Source organism: Orcinus orca, chromosome 5 (genome assembly GCF_937001465.1).
Source record: "Orcinus orca chromosome 5, mOrcOrc1.1, whole genome shotgun sequence".
NCBI lineage: Eukaryota > Metazoa > Chordata > Mammalia > Artiodactyla > Delphinidae > Orcinus > Orcinus orca.
In genome coordinates, this window is record NC_064563.1 from 101428730 (window position 1) to 101453344 (window position 24615).

The following is a 24615-nucleotide window of genomic DNA, read 5'->3' on the forward strand; positions in this document are numbered from 1 at the left end:
TCGTAGCTATCAGATTGACTCTTGTACTAGTAACCCTTATTTTACTTAATACCCAAAGCACAAGAGTAGTGATGCTGGCAATTCAGATACGCTAGAGAGAAGCCGTTAAACTGCTTCTTTTCAGTGAAAAGGTGAATGTGCTTGACTTAAAGGGAAAGGAAAAATAATCATATGGTGAGGTTGCTAAGATCTATGGTGAGAATAAATCTATTTCTGAACTGTGAAGAAGGAAAGAAATCTGTGCTAGTTTTGCTGTCACACTCAAACTGCAAAAGTTACAGCCACAGTGTGTGTTTAGTTAAGATGGAAAAGGCATTAAATTTGTACAATATTTTGAGAAAGAGACCACATTCACATAATTTTATTATAGTGTATTGTTATAATTGTTCGATTTTATTATTAGTTATTGTTATGAATCTCTTATAGTGCCTAATGTATAAATTAAACTTTATCCTTGGTACTTATATATAGGAAAAAATGTATATATAGGTTTCAGTACTATTCACAATTTCAGGCATTCACTGGAGGTCTTTGAATGTATCCCCTATAGATAAAGGGGAGATTACTGTACATATTTTATTTTCTTACACATGGATTAATGTACCTGATTCTAGCTCATTTCCTTTTAGTGACTATATGTGTGTGATCATCAGAGTATTATTTTATAAATACTCGCTAAGAATTTACATTGATTCCTTATTACCAAATTCATGTCATTGAAAGCCGTCTGTAACATAGTCATATTACCATCGCAGGACTTGTTTTAGAGCTCCCTTTCTGGTCTCCTGAATTTCTTCTGTGTCTGTGTGTTGAATAACCCTTTTGGCGTTGTTTTTCCTCCTTGGAATTTTCCTGACTGTCATTTGTTAGTCATTTTCGTTCCAGAGCAGATTGTTCTAAGTAACCTTCACTGAAGTAGCCTTGACTGATGATTCAAACCCTGATTGTTTTCTTACTTTGTATTCTAATAAATTTATGGGGATTGTATCAATACTTTGTTGCTTTGGTGTTTAAATGTAACTTGTTTTCCATAGTAGATTTGCTTCTGCAGGAGGTGGAGGGCAGGTTCCTATGTTTTGTCTCTTTGACAAGTTTCAGCAGTGTTTGTAGTAGAGAGAGAAGACATAGTATTTACTGTGTTTCTCATTGTTTCCTTTTAGATTTATTACTTATTTGTTCCTAATCCTTATGTTTTACCCACATAGTTTGTATGTAAGTGTGTGTATATATGCAGTTGCTACTCTTTGAACTAAAAATTTTCTAGTTATTAGCTACACAAGTTTCTAATCACCTAATGTACATTTTCTTAATGTGAATTGGGGTTTCAGTGTTTGATCAGCAGTAGTTCTTTTGAGAGGCTGCCAGTTCACTTGTTTGTATCCTGCACTATCTCTAGAGTTCCTTCAGGATAAAGACTATCCTGATGATCGTTGTACAGTGGAGTCACATCAAATGTGCTTTTAACTAAAATGAAATCAGTTACACTTGCTTGGCAAAAAGAAAAAGACCTAATTATGCTGATGATTCTCTTTGTCCTTTTGCTCTGGGGTCAATAGTGAGCAAGATATAATACCTGAACTGTTTCCTTTGTTTCAGTTCCAGAGTATGAGTCTGGATGTGATTCTGATGATATTCATTTTTCATAAAGTGTGGATGACAATCCATGCAGTATAGAAGTAAAGTTTAGGCAATGTGGAGTCAGATTGCTTGTTTGAATCTTGCCTTGGGCAAGCTTCTTGATCTCTCTGGGCCTCAGTTGCTTTATGTGTAAAATGGGGATAATAATAGCACCTACCTTGCATTTACAGCATGTTACTCTTCTGAAGAATTTTCAAGAGTAATTTTGACAATTGATTATTGCTTCATGCATTAATGTCAGGATTCTATACAAGTTTCAGCTCCACATATTTTTTGAATTCACTTAGCAGAATCACATGGAGTCATGGAATTGACTCTGCTGGACAGTTATTCATTATGAAGAGATGAAACTTATTCAAATCCTGGATGGAAAAAAAGCTAAGTTATCTAATAGATTGTTTTAAATAATACTTTGATTGTGTGACATACTAGGCAGAAGTGAATGTCTTTTCTTTTTTAAAATCTGTCTGTATTCTTACCAGTATTCACAAAGTTTCAATTTATGCCTGTGGAAATTGAGTACATAGTACCTGATCTTTTCAGTACCTAATCTTTTCAAACTGTTTTCTTTGAGGAAGAGATTAGTACTTTTTGAATCCACCAAAGTTACATGTGGGAAGCTGGAGTGGCAGGAGTGGAGTAACGGGAGTTTGGAGGCTTATGTGTAGGCAATAGCAGTGGGAAGTTACTGGAAAGTTTTAAGCAGGAAATGATATGGTCCAGCTTACTTAAGAAGATCTTTCAGATCAATCAGAAACTAATTTGTTGTAAGAAAAGTAAGAGAAAGATGCATTTTCACAGAATTTTAATGTAAAATATTGTGGAATGTTCGGAACCTTAAAAAGGTTACCAAAACCAAGAGTGATTTCCAGTAACATAATGTCTTGATAGTCTTTTAAATCTCCTTAGTAGCTTTTAGATATGAAAATAGACCACATGAAAAGATAATAGCATTTCAGGGTGTTCCCATTACATTCTAGAGCTGTATGTCTTCATTTCTCATTTATGAAATATGCTTTCAAAATTGTCTTTGGGCTTATTTTCCAACTTCAACCTTTAATTCCAAAAGTTCTTATTATAACTTGAGAAGGTAGACTGAGTGGGGGAGAAAGTGACTGAAAAGCAGTGCAAAGGATTCCTGAGAGTTGGAAATAAAATCCCTTATATTGGGCTTCCCTGGTGGCGCAGTAGTTGAGAGTCTGCCTGCCGATGCAGGGGACACGGGTTCCTGCCCCGGTCCAGGAAGATCCCACATGCCACGGAGCGGCTAGGCCCGTGAGCCATGGCCGCTGAGCCTGGGCGTCTGGAGCCTGTGCTCCGCAACGGGAGAGGCCGCAACAGTGAGAAGCCTGCGTACCGCAAAAAAAAAAAAATCCCTTATATTATAAAGAATTGGTAGTTGTATATTTTCTAATTTAAACTTTTTCCTCCAGTGCATTTATTTTGATTTCTACCTGGTATTGGCCTCAAAGCTTGTGAAAATAATGTCTAATTCCTGACACAGCAGAATGCTGGTGTTGATTGATAAGCTGGCATTGTGCTAAGTAGCTTTTTGTCCTAAATTTTACCGGTGGGCCAAAATAATCAGCTTTTCTGTACTGTCCCTGTTGCAATGCCATTCTTTCTCTGCATTTTTGTTAATGAAGGGAAGCAGTTGGACAGAAAGTAATGTGGTGGTGGGGGCGGGGTGCAATGAGCAGAAGGTGATAGGGAGGTTAACTGAGATATTGTTCTCCCCAAACATGGTTTGGTAGCGCTCTGCAGTGACAGTGGGAGAAAATTTGCCATTTGGTGATTTACCTATGTAATTTGATCCTTTTTCACTCAATGTCATAGCATCTTTTTTTTTTTTTTTCCAGTACAGTAAGGAAAGGAAATTAAGCAGGTTCTGATTTAGGCCTTAGGTGATAATGAATTTATAATAATTTTTTAAATTTTATTTATTTTATTTATTTTTGGCTGCGTTGGGTCTTCGTTACTGCACACGGGCTTTCTCTAGTTGCAGCAAGCGGGGTCTGTTCTTCGTTGTGGTGCATGGGCTTCTCATTGCAGTGGCTTCTCTTGTTATAGAGCATGGGCTCTAGGTGTGTGGGCTCAGTAGTTGTGGCACGCAGGCTCAATCGTTGTGGCTCGCGGGCTCTAGAGCACAGGCTCAGTAGTTGTGGCGCATGGGCTTAGTTGCTCCGCGGCGTGTGAGATCTTCCCGGACCAGGGCTCGAACCCGTGTCTCCTACATTGGCAGGTGGATTCTTAACCACTGTGCCACCAGGAAAGCCCCTAGGAATTTATAATACTTTTTAAAGGGAATCTATTGTAAAACTTGACTGAATGGAGGGAAATGGGTAATTGAAAGATTCTCTTGGTTGGTTTTAGGTTGATTTAGACCTTGCTGAATAAAAATTGAAAGTATCCATCTTTCTAAGGAGAGGAAGCCTTGTATACCTATCCAGTTTTCTCTCTGTTCTTTTAACTTGTCTGCCTTTACCATGACTGCTTCTCCTTGTAGTCTGTGTGACATCCTGTAGCCTTAAACTTCCAGTAGACAGGAAAGAGTTCATTGCCTGTTTGTGTTAATGAAACAAGGTCATTACTCTGTCCAAAGAACGTTCTTTTTATTTAATCTGAAAATCTTTAGTAAAAATACTAAATAGATTTTCAGTATGTTTGTAGCCGAACATACTTCTCACAGGCATTTGATACATTATTTTCTCTATCAGCAGTCCCTAGCTTATTAGATTGTGTATTAGCTATGTTCTCAATGACTTAGAAACATTGTAAACTTTTTACAAGAAATTGAAATAATGTTTTTCTTGTTTTTGTATTTAACATCAAAAGTAATTGTTTCACTATTTTGAAGTTTTATTAGGCATACAAAGGTTTGTGGTAATGATGTTTTCTTGGCAGATTGTATCTTTTATCAATAAAATTGCCCACAGAAGTGCTCCATCTGAGGCATGTGAATGGTATTTTGTCTCATACTGCCTTTTTGTCTGATACTGCCTTCTTCTTTGCAAGTATTTGCATTCTGTAACGTTTTTACATTCTTTTTTACATTCTGTAACTTTTACATTCTTTTTTGACCTGTCATTTTGTTTTAGGTCATGCCTTATAGGTAGCATGTGGTTATTTTTTATTTTAAATAATTTGGGCTTCCCTGGTGGCTCAGTGGTTGAGAATCCGCCTGCCAATGTAGGGGACGTGGGTTCAAGCCCTGGTTCAGGAAGATCCCATATGCCGCGGAGCAACTAAGCCCGCGAGCCACAACTCCTGAGCCCGCGTGCCTAGAGCCCATGCTCTGCAACAAGAGAAGCCACTGCAGTGAGAGGCCCACGCACGGCAGCGAAGAGTAGCCCCTGCTCGCCGCAACCAGAGAAAAGCCTGCCTGCAGCAACAAAGACCCAATGCAGCCAAAAATAATAAATAAATAGGTAGGTAGGTAGATAGATAGTTTATTTATAATAGGGAGATTTAACCTATTCACATTTACTGTTATTATTGACATGTTTAATGATTCCTGCCATATGTACTCCGCTTTTTTGTTTCTTCCTTTACCCTCTCCTTCCTGCTTTTTGTTTTATTAATCATCTCCACTGCTTTGGGGTTTATTTTTAGTGGTAAGGAAGTTGTACACCTCTGTTTCTGTTCTTGTGTTCAACCTTAAATGCTAATTTAGCTAGGTATAAGATTTTAAGTTCAAGATAATATTTCTTCAGGACTTTAAAGTTGTTGCTTCATTGTTTTTAAATACCTAACGTTGGTGACAGTATGACCCCAGTTTGGTTCTTTTTTTCTTTGTAGGTAATCTGGGTTTTTTCCACCTAAAAACTTTAAGGATTTTTACTGTGAAATTTCACCATGATATGTCTAAAAATGTGTGTCTTTGTTTTTCAACTCCAGAAATTTTTCTAATATTTTCTTAAAACACTCCTTTTTATGCCTTTCCTTCTAAAATTCAGATAGATATTGGAACTTTGGTATTTATACTCCATATCATCTAACTTTTCCTCCAAATTTCTCACCTCCCTGTCCTCTGTTCTTGTTGCATTCTGGCAGATTTCCTTGGCTCTGCCTTCTTCTTGTTAATTTGCTCCTCTGTTATGCCCATTCTAATATACAATCCATCCATTGAGTTTATTGTAATAATCCTTTTTAATTTTCAAGATGTCTAATTGGTGCTCTTTAGAAGCAGCCTTTTTAAAAATGTCTGTGATAACCTCTCATGTTAAATTTTCTGTTTGCTTTGTTTATCCCGCTTTCTCAAATACTAGTTTTTTATTTGAATCAGGTGCCTCTCTTTTATGATATTAATTTTCCTTTATGTTAGCAATTCTTGACAGTATGGTCTCTTGGAAGATAGGCAAAGTATGCTTGTCACTTGTCTCTTGGGTGGAGGGGATCCTCACTCCTTCTGAATGATACAGCCCTACTCCAGTCTGACTTCTCTTTCTCTTAGTGGAGTGGGAGGACTGATAAGGTTGCTTCAAGTGCAGTTTTCCAGCAACTAGAATCCACAACTACATAAGAGAGTCCTAGTTGTCTTCTAGTATGAATGTTTTGTGCTGAGGATTTTTACTGTCAAAGTTTTTGGAAGGTGATTAGGCTATTTACAAGTGGAAGATTTCATATTTATCTGTTACTCTGTGTTGTAGTTGGCTCCTTTCATCCTCCCACATCTTATTTTAAAATGAGCATGTTTCTTCTTGACACTAGCTAGCTTAAACTAGCTGTTTTATATTCTGAACTTAAAGTTTCCTACACATCCTTCTTTGCACACTATAAAAAAAACAAAAAACAAGAAAAACAAAAAATTATAGCTACATTCAGACTAAAGGAGAAGGGAAACAAAAGGTAAATGGGGGGGAAAGGTAGCAAAGAAGAATGAAGCAAGAGGAAGGGAGAAAAAAGCAGATACAGAAGGTTGCTATCCCATCGTCTCTTTGTGACTGAGATGCCCTGGGCCCCAAGCAACATAGCCTTCCCTGTAAGTTAGTTGTGGAGGTAGCTACTTCTGCTTTTGCTTTGTCAATGCTTACCTGTTGGAGATAACACGGGTTCTTTCGTAATCACATATTTGTTAAAATTGATGTTGACAAACAATAAAGTTTGGGGTGAAGATGTGCCATGAAGCTCTTGGACCTAGTAGCTGGAACCTAGATAACTGGATTTGTCTACAAAGATGTTTCCCAAACGTTGACTGAAGCTTTTACAACTGTCCTCAGTGGGTATTAACTACCAAATCATGAAGTATGTGAGATGGCTCCTCTAGGAAGCAGATACTGAGACAAAGATAGGAGTCCCCCAAATGTATTTGATTAGCAAACAATAGATTTGGGATAACAATTGTAATGAAGATGGCAAAGTGTTTCTAGTATCTCTTCTACACTGTTGACAAACAGCCTAATAGAAAAACAGCAATACGTGTGAATAAGTGGTTTTCAGAATGAAAAAGTCCAGTGGCCAATAAACAAACATGAACAGATTTTCAAATTCACTGATAGTGAGGAAAATGTGAATTACAATAATATGTGAACTAGAATTATGTTACACTGGGGTTTTTCAGCCTAGGCACTGTTGACATTTTGGATCAAGGTGGTGGTGTGCAGGTGTTGTCCTGTGCATTGTAGAATGTTAGCAGCATTCCTGGTTTCTACCTACTAGATACCAGTCGTGCCTCCTCCTGACCCCTAGCTGTGATAATCAGAATGTCTCCAGACATTGTGAAAGGTACCCTAGAGGGAAAATCATCCCTGATTGAGAACCACTGTTTTATACTCATTAGATTGGCAAAAATTAAACACAGCTATCATATCTCTTGCTGGCAGGAATGGCAGAAAAGTGGTACTTTCAAGCACTACAGCCTTTTCTTGGGAGAAGTCTGAGTGTTTTTCAAGTTAAAAATATATAAACCTTTTGGCTAAGCAATCCTGTTACTAAGACTCTATCCCATGACGATATTTATATGAGTGACTTGCATTGTGAACAGCCATTCTGCCCTCCCATGTTTTCTTCAGTGTTGTCATTTAATCACTGTGATCCAAATCTATTACTGAGTATTGATAACTTTTTCATGATTGTTTCCTCATATTTCAGAACTCTCTTGATAGAGCCCAAGCAGCCAAGAACAAAGGCAACAAATATTTTAAAGCAGGAAAATATGAACAGGCTATTCAGTGCTATACCGAGGCCATCAGTTTGTGCCCTACAGAGAAGAATGTTGACCTTTCCACGTTTTATCAAAACAGAGCTGCTGCCTTTGAGCAGTTGGTATGTATCCTAGGTTGGTTTTTCTGTTCGTTTTGTTTCTCTTTATTTGCATAATGTTTCAGTTAATGCCACTCAAATCTAATAAACTTTTAGAAGTTGTTTTGAAATTACAGGATTTTTGTTTGGTTTTTATATCCTTTAATTACATAGATTTTTAAGAACAAATTTTAGCTCTTCGTGAGAGGCTGCGCGCCGTACCACTGCCTCGAGGCGCGGGGTCTCGTGGGCCCCGCTCCCGCCCTCCGCTCGCCTGGCCCGGACCGGAAACGGCGTCGCACGGCCTGGGCCTGGCGCGGGGGGCGGGCACCGGGGTCCGGTCGGACATGGGCAAGAAGCACAAGAAGCACAAGTCGGACAAACACCTCTACGAGGAGAATGTAGAGAAGCCCTTGAAGCTGGTCCTCAAAGTGGGAGGGAACGAAGTCACCGAGCTCTCCACGGGCAGCTCCGGGCATGACTCCAGCCTCTTAGAAGGCAAAAACGATCATTACAAACACAAGGACCGAAAGCGGAAAAAGAGAAAGAAAGGAGAGAAGCAGGTTCCAGGGGAGGAAAAGGGGAGAAAATGGCGACGAATAAAGGAAGATAAAAAGAAGCGAGATCGGGACGGCATGGACAATGAGGCAGAAAAAGACCTCCAGCGTCTGGCCCCTGTAGGATTAGACTTGCCTCCTGAGAAGCCTCTTGCAAGCTCTTTAGCCAAACAAGAAGAAGTAGAACAGACACCCCTTCAAGAAGCTTTGAATCAACTGATGAGACGACTGCAGAGGAAAGACCCAAGTGCTTTCTTTTCATTTCCTGTGACTGATTTTATTGCTTCCAGCTACTCCATGATCATTAAACACCCAATGGATTTTAGTACCATGAAAGAAAAGATCAAGAACAATGATTACCAGTCCATAGAAGAACTAAAGGATAACTTCAAACTAATGTGTACTAATGCTATGATTTACAACAAACCAGAGACCATTTATTATAAAGCTGCAAAGAAGCTATTGCACTCAGGGATGAAAATTCTTAGCCAGGAGAGAATTCAGAGCCTGAAGCAGAGCATAGACTTCATGGCAGACTTGCAAAAAAGTCGAAAGCAGAAAGATAGACACCTTGCAGAGTGGGGAGGACAGCGGCTGCTGGCCAAGAGAGAGGGAAGACTCTGGAGACACTGAGGCACAAGGCTTCAAGAGTCCCAACAAGGAAAATAAAAAGTAAAGAATCTTTGGAATATTAAGGTTAAGCTGTCTTTTTCACACCAGTATCGGGAGAAAATACTGATTGGGGGCCTGCCTTGGGTCCATGGTTGGTTGGGTTTTGTCCTGAAAGTCCATTTTGATGATTTGATACCCCTCTTCTCATGCAAAGCATTATATGGAATTGTCCAAACACAGTTCAGAAAATAGTTCTGAATGTCTATTCTGTATGAAAGTAGTTTTAAAACCAGTAAATTACCTTTAGGGACTCATAAAAAAATAAATAAAAGAACAAATTTTAGTTTTGCTCATCACACACACAATCCAAAGTTGTATATATCAGATTTTATGAAATTAGATAATACAGAAAGTTAAAGTTTCTGGTGACCCCATCCTCCTCAACAGTTTGAGTTTATTTCTTCAACTTTTGTCCGCATATATGTAATAGTAGCATATGTGGGGGGAAAAAGACCAAAAGATGAATTCCTGTTACATTGTTTGCAACATATTTTTTCAGTTGCCACTGTATCTTGTACAGCTTCTCATAGCACACACAGATCTATTTCATTCTTTTTAAAGGCTATATGTAGTAGCTGTTACATGGTTGTAACATCTCCCTGTTGATGAACATTTGAATCACTTCCTATTTTCCCTATTGCATTCAGTGTTGCAGTAAATATTTTTGTAAGTATTTTTTTGCATACTTTTGGGGGAATAAAATTCTAGAAATGGAAATAAGATAGTATCAATACCTATTATAGTAATATATGAACATGTTTGTTTTCCAGTATCTCACTGACTGTGTGTATTATCAGTCTTAATAATATTTGCCACTCTGGTAGGAGAAAAATTCTCTCTCATTGTTTTAGTTTGCAATTTTTGAGATGTTGGTGAAGTGGACAATCTTTTTCTATGTTTATTCGGTATTTATATTCTCTGCATTTTTTGTTCAACGAAATTTTATTGACTGTTTCGTATATGAAAGGTGTAGTAGGAGCTGGGTCTATAAAAGCAAACAATTATGCATAGAACTCAAGGATCGCAAAACAACTTAAATGACATTTTGATAAATGCTTTGATTCTATGATAGACGAATGAGTGGGGTTGGTGCGTAAAACAGTGCAGAATAGAGTGTTACAAATGGAGGAATGGTGTATGTAATTGCTCTGAGGTAGGCAGGAGTTTGCCATGATTAAAGAAGTATGTATAAAGGATCCTGGGGTATAGAGAGATGAAACTGGAAAGGTAGCAGAGGCCAGATCAGGCAAAGCCTTGCAATGGTAAGAAGGTTGGATTTGATTCTGAGTGTAACGGGAAATATTTAAGTGTTTTAAATAGGGCAGGAACATCGTCTAAAATTGTTCTCACTGTTCTGTCAAGAATATATTGGAGGGAGGCAAGAGTGGAGGCAGGGAGACTAAGGAAGGATGTTGTTGTAGTTGCCTAAGTGGGACATGAAGGAAAGCTGAAGACCAACAGAATTCGCTGTTGTATTGGATGTGAAGCGTGAGAGCAGGAGTTTTAATAATGGTGGATTGAGGAAGGAGTGAGTCAGCTGACAGTTGAATTGAGAAATGTCTCTATTTTAGGAGTGTGGTTTGGGTTAAAGAGATAAAGTTTGGAGTCATCTAATTTTAGATGTTATATACTACGAGGACAATAGATGTGATCACCTAAGAGAGAGAAGGGATGAGTCCTTGAGCATTCCAGCATGTAAAAATCAGATAGAGGGGGAGAAGTCAGCTACAGAAATTGGGAAGGAGCAGCCGGTGAGGTAAATGGAAATCAAGTAGAGTGGCAACTCCTTGGAGGTTTGGCAATAAACAGGAGCTAAGAAATGGGGTAATAACTGCAGGGAATTACAGAATCAAAGGAGTGTTTTTAAAAGGTGGAAAATACTAAAGCAAGTGTTTTTATGCTAATAGGAATGATTCAGTAGAGAAGGAGATTGATGCAGAGGCAGGATAGCTAACAGGGAAGTCCTTGAAGTGGAGAGAATGTGGATCCATACCACAAGTGGAAGGTTGGCCTTTGGTGAAGAGGGGTGTTTCCTCAGTTTTAACAGGAGGGAAGGAGGAGATGATATCACATAGATGCAGGTAGGTTGTAGATTTGGTGGTAGAAAGATGGCTTAAATATGTCTTTTACCTATTTTTAAAAATTAGGTTGCTAATCTTTATTACAGTTATTTATATGAGCTGTTATAATGTATTGTGGATATTAACTCTTTGTATGAATTGGGAATATTTTTTCTGTTGTGGGATTCTTAATACTTGGCCTACTGAGTTTAGAAAACTGATTTCTGTCAAACAGTGCTTCCTTTAGTGTGACTTTTTTTTAATACTTTCATTACAGCAAAAATGGAAAGAGGTGGCACAAGATTGTACAAAGGCTGTTGAACTTAATCCCAAATATGTGAAAGCTCTCTTTAGACGTGCAAAAGCCCACGAGAAGCTAGACAATAAGAAGGAATGTTTAGAAGGTGAGGGTATTTTTGTGTTTATGTATGAAAATTACTAAAGGCTTCATAGTCATTGGTAAATTTATATGAAACTCTGCCTATGAGTAGAGAAATCAATTGTGTTTAAAAGTTTTACTCTTCCCCAATTGAGACTTTGATTTCTAGTTTAAATTGAGATTGCAGATACTTGAGTACTGTCTTGGTTCCCCACTATGGTAAATTAAATGATTTAGAGTTTATATACCACACATTTTAAACTTGGCAATTAATGAGCATCAGTGCAATTTCATGAATAAGAAATCAGAAGAGAGGTTTTAGTGAGCGATAGTGTTTCTAAGATTCTACGTATTTTTCAGTTAATATCCTATATAAATATGAAATAATTTGGAGATGAATCATTAAAGAAAACATTTGTTTTTTGCCCTTGCAATTTTCAGACATTATCTTATACTCAGTTAGAAATTATGTAATTGATACAAAGCAGCAAGTGAATTTGCCATTCTCAGTAAATATTATAAATATTCTTTGGCCTCTAATTGGCCATATCTGTTGCCAAAACTTCAAATTAGGGTATCCGCCACTGGCCTATAAAGTACAGTCTTCTGGGTGATGTAGAGCTAAACCAAAATGCAATTTCTGCAGTCGAAAAGTACTTTCCACTACATAGATTTGCTTTAAAAGCATCAATAATCAGAAATTTAGCTATAATTTTTTTTAAATAACATTATTTAAAAGGGAAAAGCTGTTTTATTTATTTATTTTTTAAAATCAGGATTACCAATTGAGAGTGGTTTAGAGAACATTTTAGAAAAACTTGAGGTTTTGTGGTATCATGTACTTTGATGGTGGGTAGAAGGAGTGTTGCTTTGGAAAAGAGACTTCTGAGCTTTGAACCAAACTTTGAAGTTATTAAGCGATAATTGTAGAGAGGAGTTTAAATGGATTTTAGATGGAGAAATGGGATGGGGAATTGACATTGGCACTAGCCAGATTATCAGGGGAACATACAGCAGATTGACTTGTTTGGAGGAGCAAGGATTTGGAATTGTGAGAAATTGAGTTCAAAAAGAGAGAGACAGCCATTGTTCACTGCTTTGAATGAAAAGTTGAGAGGTTAAGGAAACATTGATCTTCTAAATTTCAGACCACTGTGTGTTGAGCTCTAGCATAGCCAGGTTAAAATGGTATTTTGAAGCAGATTTAATTGAGAGCTCTGTGGCAAGATGGCTTTGGAGACGAGGAGTAACCCTGAGGCCTATAAAAAGACCAGACATAAGAGAGCCACATTATGTTGATTTGGCATATACTTAACCGGCCAGAAAAGAATATTCCTGGATTACTTGTTTTATTTGCTATGTACAATGTTGGAGTGATGAGAAACATCACAAATGGTGTAGTATAGTCCCTTTCATTTCACAGGTGAGGAAAGTGAATTCTAGAGAAGTAGAGTGACTTTCTGAGCTTTGAGTTTGGTCGTAAAGTATGTAAAACTAAAGTGTTAAGAATCAGTTTATTGGAAATGATAGCCACATAAAGCTATGCATGTAGTTTGGCTTTCTGTGGTAACATTGAATCCATTTGATGCTGCTAATCATGTTTGTGATAATTTCATACTTTTGTTTTCTGCATCATTTCTAGATGTCACTGCTGTGTGTATATTAGAAGGGTTCCAAAATCAGCAAAGCATGCTGTTAGCTGATAAAGTTCTTAAACTTCTTGGAAAAGAGAAAGCCAAAGAAAAATATAAGGTAAGTTAATCTGAATTGGTTAATAGAGGGAGTATACATTGTGAAGGCTCATTTCTAATTTATACTGCTTAAACTTGGGCATGATGGTTACAACTGGAATTAGATCCGGATTATATTTCTTTTTCCTGTAATCTTGGGCTTTTGTGGCTTACTTTTTTAAAATAAGAATGTAAACTATGTCCAGTATTGCACCTGGAGGATATTGAAAGAATTCATGTATATTAGAAGTTGCCAAACAATGGCCTACAGGCCAAATCCAGCCTGCCACCTGTTTTTATAAATAATGTGCCAATAGTGTTTTATTGGAACTCAGCCACTCACACATTGTTTTAGATGCTTTTAAGCTACAACAGCAGAGTTGAGTGGTTGTGACAGAGACTGTATGGCACATAAAGCCTAAAATATTTACTATCTGGCCTTTTACAGAAAAAAATTGCCAACTTGTACTCTTTAAAGTTTTTAAAGATATGCTGTATAAATTGGCATTGGTTTTACACAGTTAGTAGATGGTTTAATTCAAGAAATATTTATTGAACAGAGTCCATAATGGGCGTTTTAGGAGGGTAGGTACAAAGACATGGTCCTTGCCCTTACAAAGTCCTTAATGAGAGGGACCATTAGTAAGTATAAAAGGCATGATATTGGTAAAGTGTCATGGAGGGATATAAGTAGAGGGCTGTGGGAGTACCACAGGTATTACTAAACATCGGTAGAGGTTTTCTGCTAAATTTCATAATATCGAGGCAGTTGTTTCTTTTTTCTTTAATAATAACTTGCTTTTCTCTTAAGTTGATTTAATAATCTCTCTGTATTTTTAACTTCACATCTCTGAATATTAGCTGAGTAAAACAGTTAAAACAGGTTTCTTCACTGCAGGACTTTCTTGTGCTAGTATGTGTTGTGAATCTCCAAATACAGCTATACTGGTTCTCAGTCTCTTTAAACTCTGGAACTTATTTCCTTCCCTTCAGCATCTGGTAGAACATGCTGTTTTGAGGAACTAGAACTGGTGCTCCTCAAAATATTTTGCAAAATACCATGTTAGAGTCTCACAAATTGAACTTTGAAGGAACCTCGTTTCCTTGAGTATAATGCTATTGTTGAGTAATTATACTGGTTGGACTGCAGAGTAGTAAGAAAATATGATAACCTACATTTATATAGGTTCCAGATTAGTTTCCACATATATTTTCTAACCTGTTTGTATTCCACTTTGTAAATTCCACTTTGCAAAATACTTTTCATTTTATTATTTTTATTTTTACAATAACCCTATAAGATAAATAAGGATAGTATTTTTATTGCTATTTTAGAGATGAGAAAACTGAGAATGACATGTGTAAGGTCACATAGCTAATAAGTGGCAGAGCTAGAATTTATATCTTGTTCCTTTGATACTTAAGGCCATTACTTATAAAATATTGTTCTCATTTTAAATTTGTAACTCTGAAAGACACGGAAGTGGTAGCTTCATTTCTAAGCTGAAATAGGAAACTACAAGACGACAATGATTTATTCAACTTCAGTAAGGGCTATTTAAATTTCTATTTAAGCTTTTTCCCTGAAGTGGTAGATGATTGCCACTTATATATTCCAACACAGGGTCTTCAGTGAAATACTTAAGTTAGGTGTATTTATCACTTGGTGGTGACCATTTGATTTAAAATGGTAATTAAGACACACTGGGGCTTCCCTGGCGGCACAGTGGTTGAGAATCTGTCTGCTAATGCAGGGGACACGGGTTCAAGCCTTGGTCTGGGAAGATCCCACATGCCGCGGAGCAGCTAGGCCCGTGAGCCACAACTACTGAGCCTGCGTGTCTGGAGCCTGTGCTCCGCAACAAGAGAGGCCGCGATAGTGAGAGGCCCGCGCACCGCGATGAAGAGTGGCCCCCGCTTGCCACAACTAGAGAAAGCCCTCGCACAGAAACGAAGACCCAACACAGTCAAAAGTAAATAAATAAATAAATAAATAAAATTTAAAAAGTAACTGTACCATTTAAAAAAAAAAGACACACTGAGTCTCTCCCCAGAGAGAGCACCAAAAAAAGAGTGTGAATTCCTTAGATTTTTCTATTCAGTTTTCTTATTTACCCCACTCTCATCTATCCTAGATTAGATCATATACTTACAAAGCCAGATTCATTTTTTTCCCCTCCTTCAAATACAAAGACATTAAATCTACCAAAATATTAGAAATGGTATTTGTTATACGTACAATTTAGAATACCGTATTTCCACTCTAAAGTCTTTGGGTTGAATTTTGCAAAGGATCCAAAATATGTTATGAGAGCCCTTTGGTGACATTAGTCCCTTTTCCTTCTTCCTTTAAAACTTTATCATCTTAAGTATAATAAGGAGAAACAAAATACTTCTATGATTATGAATCAGGTTGCCATGGGAAAAAGTAATGATTAAAAGAGGAAATGAGATTTCATTCTGGCTTTCAGTGACACTTACTCCAGTGGAGATCTTCAGATGCAGAATAAGTAGGGGACAAATGAAAGCCCATGGTAGATGGACTTAACATTTTAGCACCTGTGTAAGACATGGTCCTGAGTAGTAAATTGAGTTAATCTTCTAGGACAGGAAGATAATTTTAACTCAGAAGGAGATAATTTTAACTCAGCAGTTATTTACCTCCTTTGTTCCAGATTTCACCTTCTTTTAGTGAGTGGTTCTAAGAGTTCTTGACATTTTACATCTTTGGAGGGGGGAAAGGTTCTCATTTAAAACCTACTTTGAACAGCTGGGACTGGCAGCATTACCAGTTCCACTGTCTATTGCGCTACGGTTTGGAGCCTGATATTCTTCAGTTATCTGAAAATGAGACGCCAGTTTTTACGACAGTGGTTCTCAGTATTCTACAAAGGCATCTGCTTCTTTGGTTAGTGTTTTCTATTTTGATGTGTATAAATATGATTAAATTTCAGAATCGTGAACCTCTGATGCCATCTCCACAGTTTATCAAATCTTACTTCAGTTCTTTCACGGATGATATAATTTCTCAGCCAATGCTTAAAGGAGAGAAGTCTGATGAAGATAAAGACAAGGAAGGGGAGGCTTTAGAAGTAAAAGAAAAGTAAGTGTCTTGAGTATAGTATCTGCTTAATGTTCTGTGTTTTTTTTGGCGGGGGCGTGGTTGTGGGGTTTTTTGCTGCCATAGAGCCAAAGTGGAACTCTGAGTTATCTCCAAAAAATCTGTTTATAAATAGATATAAATATAACAAAATTATAATACATAATAATATTATAATAATAAAAATACTTCTCTTCTCACACATGTCTATTACACCCTAAGAGTTACCTCTCTGGCGACTCAAGGTTTTACTGCCAGAAGTCTGCCCTCCTTTTAAGGTCCTACATGATATTCTCAAGAGAGATCCTAGTGGAGATCAAGTGGTTGATTATATTTGAACAGGGGCACTAACTTAAAAAATGATTGTGTAGCTCAGTATCCAGATATTTTAGTGCAAGAAAGTTTATAATATATAATTTAATTTTTAGGAGTGCCCAAAAGAGTGACTTTCTTCAAGGTTTTTTTGCATGCCTAGGAAAATGCCATTCTTTGGGTTTGTGTTTGCTCCTGTAGAGAGGTGAAACCAAAGTATAAGATACTATGTTTACAACTGGAGGTCAAGTGATATAATGTAGTATATAAGCTATCTAGCCTGCTTATCCATTTATATTTATCAATACTTTTATCTTGCTGTTGAGGCTAGCTCTCCTCTCTAAGAGAAGGTACAACATTATTACCAACATGACATTTTCTAATGAGTTTGGAAGAAAAGAGAATACTGTTCCCAAAGCAAAGCATAATTTTGCATCTATAGCATATTGGAAGGTTTAAGGGAAAAGATTGCTTTTAATTTGTATCTCCCAATTTTTCTACCATTATTGGCCACCTTTTAAGGGAGGATACTATGTATAATTGTGCCAAGATGTTCAAGTTTGAGTTAGTTGGTGAGGAATCTCTTTGAGAAGATTGTAGATGGGAAGTAAATGTTTAAGGTGATGCCAATAATTGCCTCTTCTGATTAGGAAATAGTCCTTATCCCAGAAAAACTACAGTGAAGTTAATACCATTATTCTAAAAACTGTCTTGAGAGGTGGCAGGACATAGCTCTCTCTCACAAGAACACTAATTGGAATTGGTCCTAAGTTTTTGAATTCTATTTTACTCTGAGCCTTAGCTTCATCATTTTTTGAATGGGGAAGTAATAATTACCTTTGAGGCTTATTGTGAGGTTTAGAGGTCATGTTTGTGAGTATCTAGCACTTAGGTTCTCAATAAATAGGAACCGTTATTACTTCCAATCTGATTTAATAATTATTTTGTCTTACCCTGGTGACCTGAGGAATAAAACTAGAGTGCAGGGAATATTAGAATGTAATTATAGGAAAGGTTAGCACAGAGTTTGTAAGACTTTGACTGACATAACTTTTAGGTCACTTGCCAGTTTTCTCTATTCAGAATATGTAGCAAATGAAATAAGAAAATGTAATTTACAGTGCCCCTTAAAGGACATATAGTATAAATTCCTTTTCAGTTCAAAAAATTCCTTCTACAAGCCTTCTCAATAAAAGTCATCATCTTAGAAGACTGATGATATTGTGGTCACTGCTTTTTAAAAAGTAGGGGAAGGTGTTTTCTTTAAGTACTATTTGATGGAAGAGTCTGCTTCTTTGATATTTCCACCTATTCATTCTAGGTCTGTTCTTTTAGGTGAAACAGCACAACTTCTGGATGAGAGCCTTTTATCAATAGACATTTCCCTGCCTCCAGTTCTTGCTCCCTTTCAGTCCATTTCCCACAACACAGCCAGAGTGATCTTTACAAAGTACAACTCAGGTCACACCTCTTCCCTTGGGTTCTGTGACCCTAAACTCACTTGATAACTTTCTATTTCTCTGTTTTTTCTGTTAGTCATAAAATAACTGTTGCGTGCCATCAATGTGCCACAGATAAGAAGGTGAATAAGACAGGATCATTTTCTATGTTGCAGATCAGTCTGTCATTAGCTCATCTTTTCATGTGTCTAAATGTTGAAGCTTGGGCAATAACCCTAGGTTTCTGCCATTTTCTCTGTTGTTTCCTTTTTTAAAACTCTTTCTTCAAGGCAGCAAGAAAATCCCAGTCTGCATCAAAAATCCTAATCTGTTACACACACTGCCCCGCATACCACCACCCACACTCCAGTCTCACATTGACTGGCTAACTTGTTTAAGGGGAGGAGGACAGTTGTTTAACTCAGGTATACTAAATGTGGCAAGTTTTAGCATTTGATGCTTTTTTAGTAATTTTTTATGTTCATTTTATTAGTAATAAATAGTCATTTCCTGTGCTTATTTTATTTTCAGCTCTGGATACTTAAAGGCCAAACAGTATATGGAGGAAGAAAACTATGATAAAATCATAAGTGAATGCTCAAAAGAAATAGATGCCCAAGGCAAATACATGGCAGAAGCATTATTACTACGAGCTACTTTCTACTTGCTTATTGGTAATGCCAACGCGGCCAAACCAGATTTAGATAAGGTCATCAGCTTGAAAGAAGCTAATGTGAAGGTACATTTAAAACTCTGTGTGTGTGCATGTGAAAAAATTAATAATAAATAAAAATAAGACTTTTAGGTATGTTTTGCCAAAGTTTTGGCATTTCAGTTGCCATTCTCCAAAAGATTATTTTTTGTTTTGGAAGGGACTACGCCTAATGATGATTGAGTTGGTGCAGTGAAACTGAATCATAAATGTCAGTGATAGATATCTTTAACTAGGAAAGGACCTTTTTTTTTCCCCTATAATATGTGGTAGCTTCAGCTTCCCCGTATAGCTTCTGCTTACTGTATTGGACTATATTTGGGTAGGGGTAAAGGTGATGTAGCAGTGCTATAGGTAGTATTGTAAATAACATGCAATATGTAGTACAGGGTTATAAAATGCATTTAATAAAAAATAAACACATTTAATATATTCTGAAAGATTTTATTTACATGAGGAAAAAACAAGATCTAAAAATATGATATAGAAATATACTGAAATATACCAAAAGTTTTTGCAGTTGTGTGGTTGGAACAGCTTTTCATTTTCTAAGTGTTCTTGTGTGTATGTAGTTATTTTTATAATTAAGATTCGGTGGGGGGGTCTGTCGAATATGAGCCTTCTACTCAGTGTAACAAGAATAGCGGTTAGCTGCCAAAGTGCTGTACTCATTAGATGGTTAACATCTCTTTTTCCTCATTGAATTAAGTGAACTCTGGCTTTATTCACCTCCAAATGAAAAGTATTTGTTAAAAGTCCTTCTCAAAATAGATTTTCAAGTTGAAGATACCCTAGTAATAATTAATTTTATTTCCTGCTGATTTTCCTGATGATTACAAATATGTTCTGTTATGTGTTTTTGTTATTGTTGTGAGGGCATTCTTATTTGTTTCATTGAGGAAGACATTTGTATGTACTTTTGCCTTGAAAAAAATTTTAGAGAAGAACCCTATTTCTTATTTCATGATCATGATTTTTTGTTTTAATGGCAAGTGATGATGCCTGTCATATGCCATGTACAAAAATGAGCTCAGAACGGATCAGAGACCTGAATGTTAAGAGCCAAAACTATAAAACTCTTAGAAGAAAACATAGGAGGAAATCTTCAATACTTTAGATTAAGCTGTGGTTCCTTAGGCATGACACCAAAAGCACAAGTGACCAAAAAAAGGGAAAACACATTCCACAGGATGGGAGAAAATATTCACAAGTCATATATCTGATAAGGGGCTTGTATCCAGAATATATGAAAGAAGTTTTCTTACAACTCAACAATAAAAAGATAGCCTAATTTAAAACCAGGAAAGGATCTGAATAGACATTTTCCCAAAGAATATGTACAAATAGCCAATAAGGACAAGAAAAGCTGCTTAGCATCATTAGCCCTTAGGGAAATGCAAATCAAAATCACAACGAGGTATCACTTTATACCCACTAGGATGGCTGTAATCAGAAATTTGGACAATTAAAAGTATTAGTATAGATATGGAGAAGATGGAACTCTCATACATTGCTGGTAGGAATATAAAATGGTAAAATCCCTTTGGAAATTAGTTGGGGTTGGGAAGTTCCTCAAAATGTTAAACATAGAGTTACCATGTGACCCAGTAGTTCCTCTCCTAGATATCTATACCCACGAGAATTGAATTCATATGTCAACACAAAAACTTGTACGTGAATGTTCATAGCAGCATTATTCATAAGAGCCAAAAAGTGGAAGCCTTCTTGGGCTTCCCTGGTGGCACAGTGGTTGACAGTCCGCCTGCTGATGCAGGGGACATGGGTTCGTGCCCCGGTCCGGGAATATCCCACATACCACGGAGCGGCTGGGCCCGTGAGCCATGGCCGCTGAGCCTGCGCGTCCGGAATCTGTGCTCCGCAACAGGAGAGGCCACAACGGTGAGAGGCCCGCGTACCGCAAAAAAAAAAAAAAAAGTGGAAGCAACTCAAATGTCCATCAGCTGGGGAACAGATAAATAAAATGTGATATATCTATACAATGGAATATTATTTAACCATTAAAAAAGAATGAGCTGGGATGAAGTGAGAGAGTAGCACTGACATATATACACCACCAAATGTAAAATGGATGGCTAGTGGGAAGCTGCACAGGGAGATCAGCTCCAATGCTTTGTGATGACCTAGAGGGGTGGGGTGGGGTGGGGTGGGGAGGGTGGGAGGGAGGCTCAAGAGGGAGGGGATATGGGGGTATATGTATACATATAGCTGGTTCACTTTGTTATACAGCAGAAACTAACACACCATTGTAAAGCAATTATACTCCAATAAAGATATTTTAAAAAAGAAAAGAATGAAGTACTGATACATGTTACAACATAGACAAACCTTGAAAACATGCTATGTGAAAGAAGCCAGTCACAAAAAGACTGCATTATGTACAATTCCAGTTTGTATGAAATGTCTGGAATATACACATCCATAGAAAGAGAAAAAAAGACTGATGGTTTCTAGGGACTGAGAATTAGGCAGGAAATAGGGAATGCCTGCTAATGTGTATGAGATTTCCTTCGGGAGTGATGAAAACGTTCTAGAATTAGTGGTGACAGTTAAACAACTCTGAAAATACTAAAAATGACTGGCTTATATACTTTTAAAGGGTGAGCTTTATGGTACGTGAATTACATCTCAATACAGCTGTTATTTTAAAAAAACTAAATTAGAATAAAAGTAGTAATGATGAATCTTTCCTCATTTGGGGTATATAGCTTCGAGCAAATGCTCTCATCAAAAGAGGCAGCATGTATATGCAACAGCAGCAGCCTTTGCTGTCTACTCAGGATTTTAACATGGCTGCCGACATCGATCCTCAGAATGCAGATGTTTATCACCACCGAGGACAGGTAAATTAATTTTCTTAAAAAGTTCTGATCTTTGAATTGAGGAATTTGATACCATTTTGAGAATGTCTTTAAAGTTTTCTTGCATCACTTGTGATAGCTGTGAACAAAGTATCAGAGTGGTTTACAGTTTGGGTTGGCATTTATTTAGTCCCATCTTGAACATTTGTCCTGATATTTACTTGCAAAAAAAAAGGAAGAGGAAGGCTATAAATGTTGGCTTTTGCATATCAGGTTTGTTTTTCAGGTGTTTCTGCTTCATAGGTTTTCAACATTAAAAACATGTAAAACATGTTTCAACATTAAAACATTAAAAACATGTAGTGACAAAGAAAGAAAATGTAATGAGCATTTTGAGTTAATGCTAGAATCAACAGAATGATTTTTGTGGGCTTCTTGCTGTAAGGAAATATTAGCCTGAATTATCCAGACAGTATCAAAAAAATCTCTTCTGAATGGAGTTTTATAACATGCATATTTGTTTTTTAGTAAAAATATATAGTGAAGAAAACAGTTCCCAATTTCAGCCTCATCTGGAGAAAACACGGCTTTATAAATCTGCTTGTGTGACGTGGCTTCTTGGAATGCATTAGAGTAGAAAGTATGGGCTAATCCATATAATAACAGAAAAGTCAGGTTCTTTCTAATGGAGAATTTTATCTCATATTTCTGTCTGAAGGGTCTTAAGAAGTGTTGAGATAACCTTAAAATTCTTGGTATTTTGATCCTTACTGGTAGTGTCTTTTAAGATTAATTTGAAATGTAATTATCTACTGTCTGATCTACTTTGACGTTTGAAAGTACAGATACTTCATTTTCTAGAAGAAAAATCACTTAAGAGTGATGAAAAATAGTAGGTTTATAGTGCTTTTTAAAAAAATTGGACACTGGTTTTAAGTTTTAGAATCTTTCCTTTAAAATTATAAGATTTTCTAGTTCACTATTTCTAGAAAGTAATTCTATATTGAATAATTTCATGCATAGCATTATGCAGAGCTGTACTAAGAGGCACGGTACATATTTAACTGGTGTACTTGTTATTTTGAACTGCGTTTATCTATGTACTTTTTTTCCTTAGCTGAAAATACTGCTTGATCAAGTTGAAGAAGCAGTAGCAGATTTTGATGAATGTATTAGATTAAGACCTGAGTCTGCTCTGGCACAAGCTCAGAAATGTTTTGCATTGGTAGGTTTGACTTTCTTTTGTATTTTCCTAAACATCAGTATTTCCCATTGATAACAAAAATGAGTATTATTGTCTACAAAATCATCTACTGACAGGGAGAAAAAAATGTCAGTTTAGGAAAGTAGAAGTGTGTATTACTTGAGGTTCTGCTCCAGTATTTCTCTGGATGCCTTATTTGGTTCATCTTGATAGATGTTTGTCCCTGATTTTATGCCCCCTAAACAGCACTCTTCTCTCTAATTCTCTACCATAAACCAGTATGAAGAACAAAAGCATTTAGAGGAAATACTCTGCAATCATGACACCATATAACTCATCTCTCATTTCGCCTTTGTAGAGCTATTAATATTCAGAAACACAAAGTTGAAAATTAGGTAAAATAAGGCCATTTCTAGTGAAATCAGATACTTCAGTTAACCCCATACCCTGAGTCCTAAAAGGATTTTCCTTTTAAAGAAAGAAATTGGGTCACAAACACATTTATATTACAGATTAAAAATGTTATCAGATGAAGCTTTATAATACTTTTATTATGAAGTAATAATAAAAAATAAATAATAAAGTGATAATATATTGAATTTAAAATTCCCCTACTTATGTACAAAGTTAACCTGTTACAAGTTAGTTTGTCTTCTTCTAGAATACTGAACATCTTGAAATTGTTTAGTGGCAATGAAGTCCTAATTGTACATAGCCTTTGGATCCCTGCTCTAGAGATATTCCCGTGGAACCCTTTTAGATGCAGCAAATTATGTAGCAGATTGCCTGCTTCTCTGGAAATACTTATGTAATTTTGTGTGACTTTTATAATATGTTAACATTTCCTGAGTTTTTGAGTTCTTGATTTGACCGGCCTGTTTTGATTTTTTTACACAGTATCGCCAAGCATATACGGGAAACAATTCTTCACAAATCCAAGCAGCTATGAAAGGTTTTGAAGAGGTCATAAAGAAATTTCCAAGGTGTGCTGAAGGCTATGCATTATATGCCCAGGTAAATGTCATTTTTCATATTTTTTCACTTGCCAGATCTTTTTTAAAGAACTGCATTCATATCTTGAATGCTAGCCTGGAAATCAGAAAATAGTGCTTCTCTTGTTGCAGCTTTTGTGGAAGCAGATGGCTTTGTTCCTGCTTTGTTTCTCCTGGTCCTCAGGATGGTCCTGGATCATCTTAAGAGGGCTTCCTATGTTATACAATTTGAAAACCGTGGCCCTAAACTTGTAACATGGGGAAGCTTAAATAGAGCATTTCCCTCATGTTTTCATTTGGATTGGATTTGCGAAATTTAATTATCTTAGGAAAATCTTCTGTATGCAATTGGTGAGGGAAATGTCCTTGGAAAGGTTTTTCTTTCTATTTGATCACTGTTCTTTTAAATGGTTAGATAGTCTGTAACAGCTCATTTTAATCTCTCTGGTTTGTTTAAAATTCTTGAAGCTTTCCTTGGTTTAGGATTGAAGCTATGGAAAGTAGGATTTAAATTCAGATTATTTTCACTTTTTGGTTTTTTTTTTGGCCGCAGTGGGTCTTCGTTGCTGCACGTGGGCTTTCTCTAGTTGCAGCGAGCAGGGGCTGCTCTTTGTTGCGGTGCGTGGGCTTCTCATTGCAGTGGCTTCTCTTGTTGAGGAGCACAGGCTCTAAGCCTTCAGTAGTTGTGGTGTGTGGGCTCAGTAGTTGTGGCGCACGGGCTTAGTTGCTCTGTGGCATGTGGGATCTTCCAGACTAGGGCT

General features: G+C 36.9%; 2 protein-coding genes across 3 annotated transcripts in view; both read left to right on the plus strand.

Moving 5' to 3' along the window:
- The window catches only part of TOMM70 (translocase of outer mitochondrial membrane 70), a 45165-nt gene that overhangs the window by 6659 nt on the left and 13891 nt on the right, over positions 1 to 24615 (plus strand). Inside the window, exons 1-9 of one of the 2 annotated variants that reach the window (XM_033433314.2) lie at positions 5143 to 6619; positions 7729 to 7902; positions 11445 to 11571; positions 13189 to 13298; positions 16231 to 16379; positions 18659 to 18866; positions 21566 to 21700; positions 22776 to 22883; positions 23760 to 23876. In XM_033433314.2, coding sequence (XP_033289205.1) covers positions 6587 to 6619; positions 7729 to 7902; positions 11445 to 11571; positions 13189 to 13298; positions 16231 to 16379; positions 18659 to 18866; positions 21566 to 21700; positions 22776 to 22883; positions 23760 to 23876 — 1161 coding nt within the window. In that variant the 5' untranslated portion in view covers positions 5143 to 6586. Of the gene's footprint in view, positions 1 to 5142; positions 6620 to 7728; positions 7903 to 11444; positions 11572 to 13188; positions 13299 to 16230; positions 16380 to 18658; positions 18867 to 21565; positions 21701 to 22775; positions 22884 to 23759; positions 23877 to 24615 lie in introns of those variants that run through there. The other variant, XM_004272606.1, reaches the window with a different exon arrangement.
- Positions 8107 to 9385, plus strand: LOC117202413 (bromodomain-containing protein 7-like). Its single transcript, XM_033433315.2, has one exon. It carries the CDS (start codon positions 8226 to 8228, stop codon positions 9066 to 9068), a length of 843 nt encoding a protein of 280 aa, XP_033289206.1. The 5' UTR covers positions 8107 to 8225; the 3' UTR covers positions 9069 to 9385.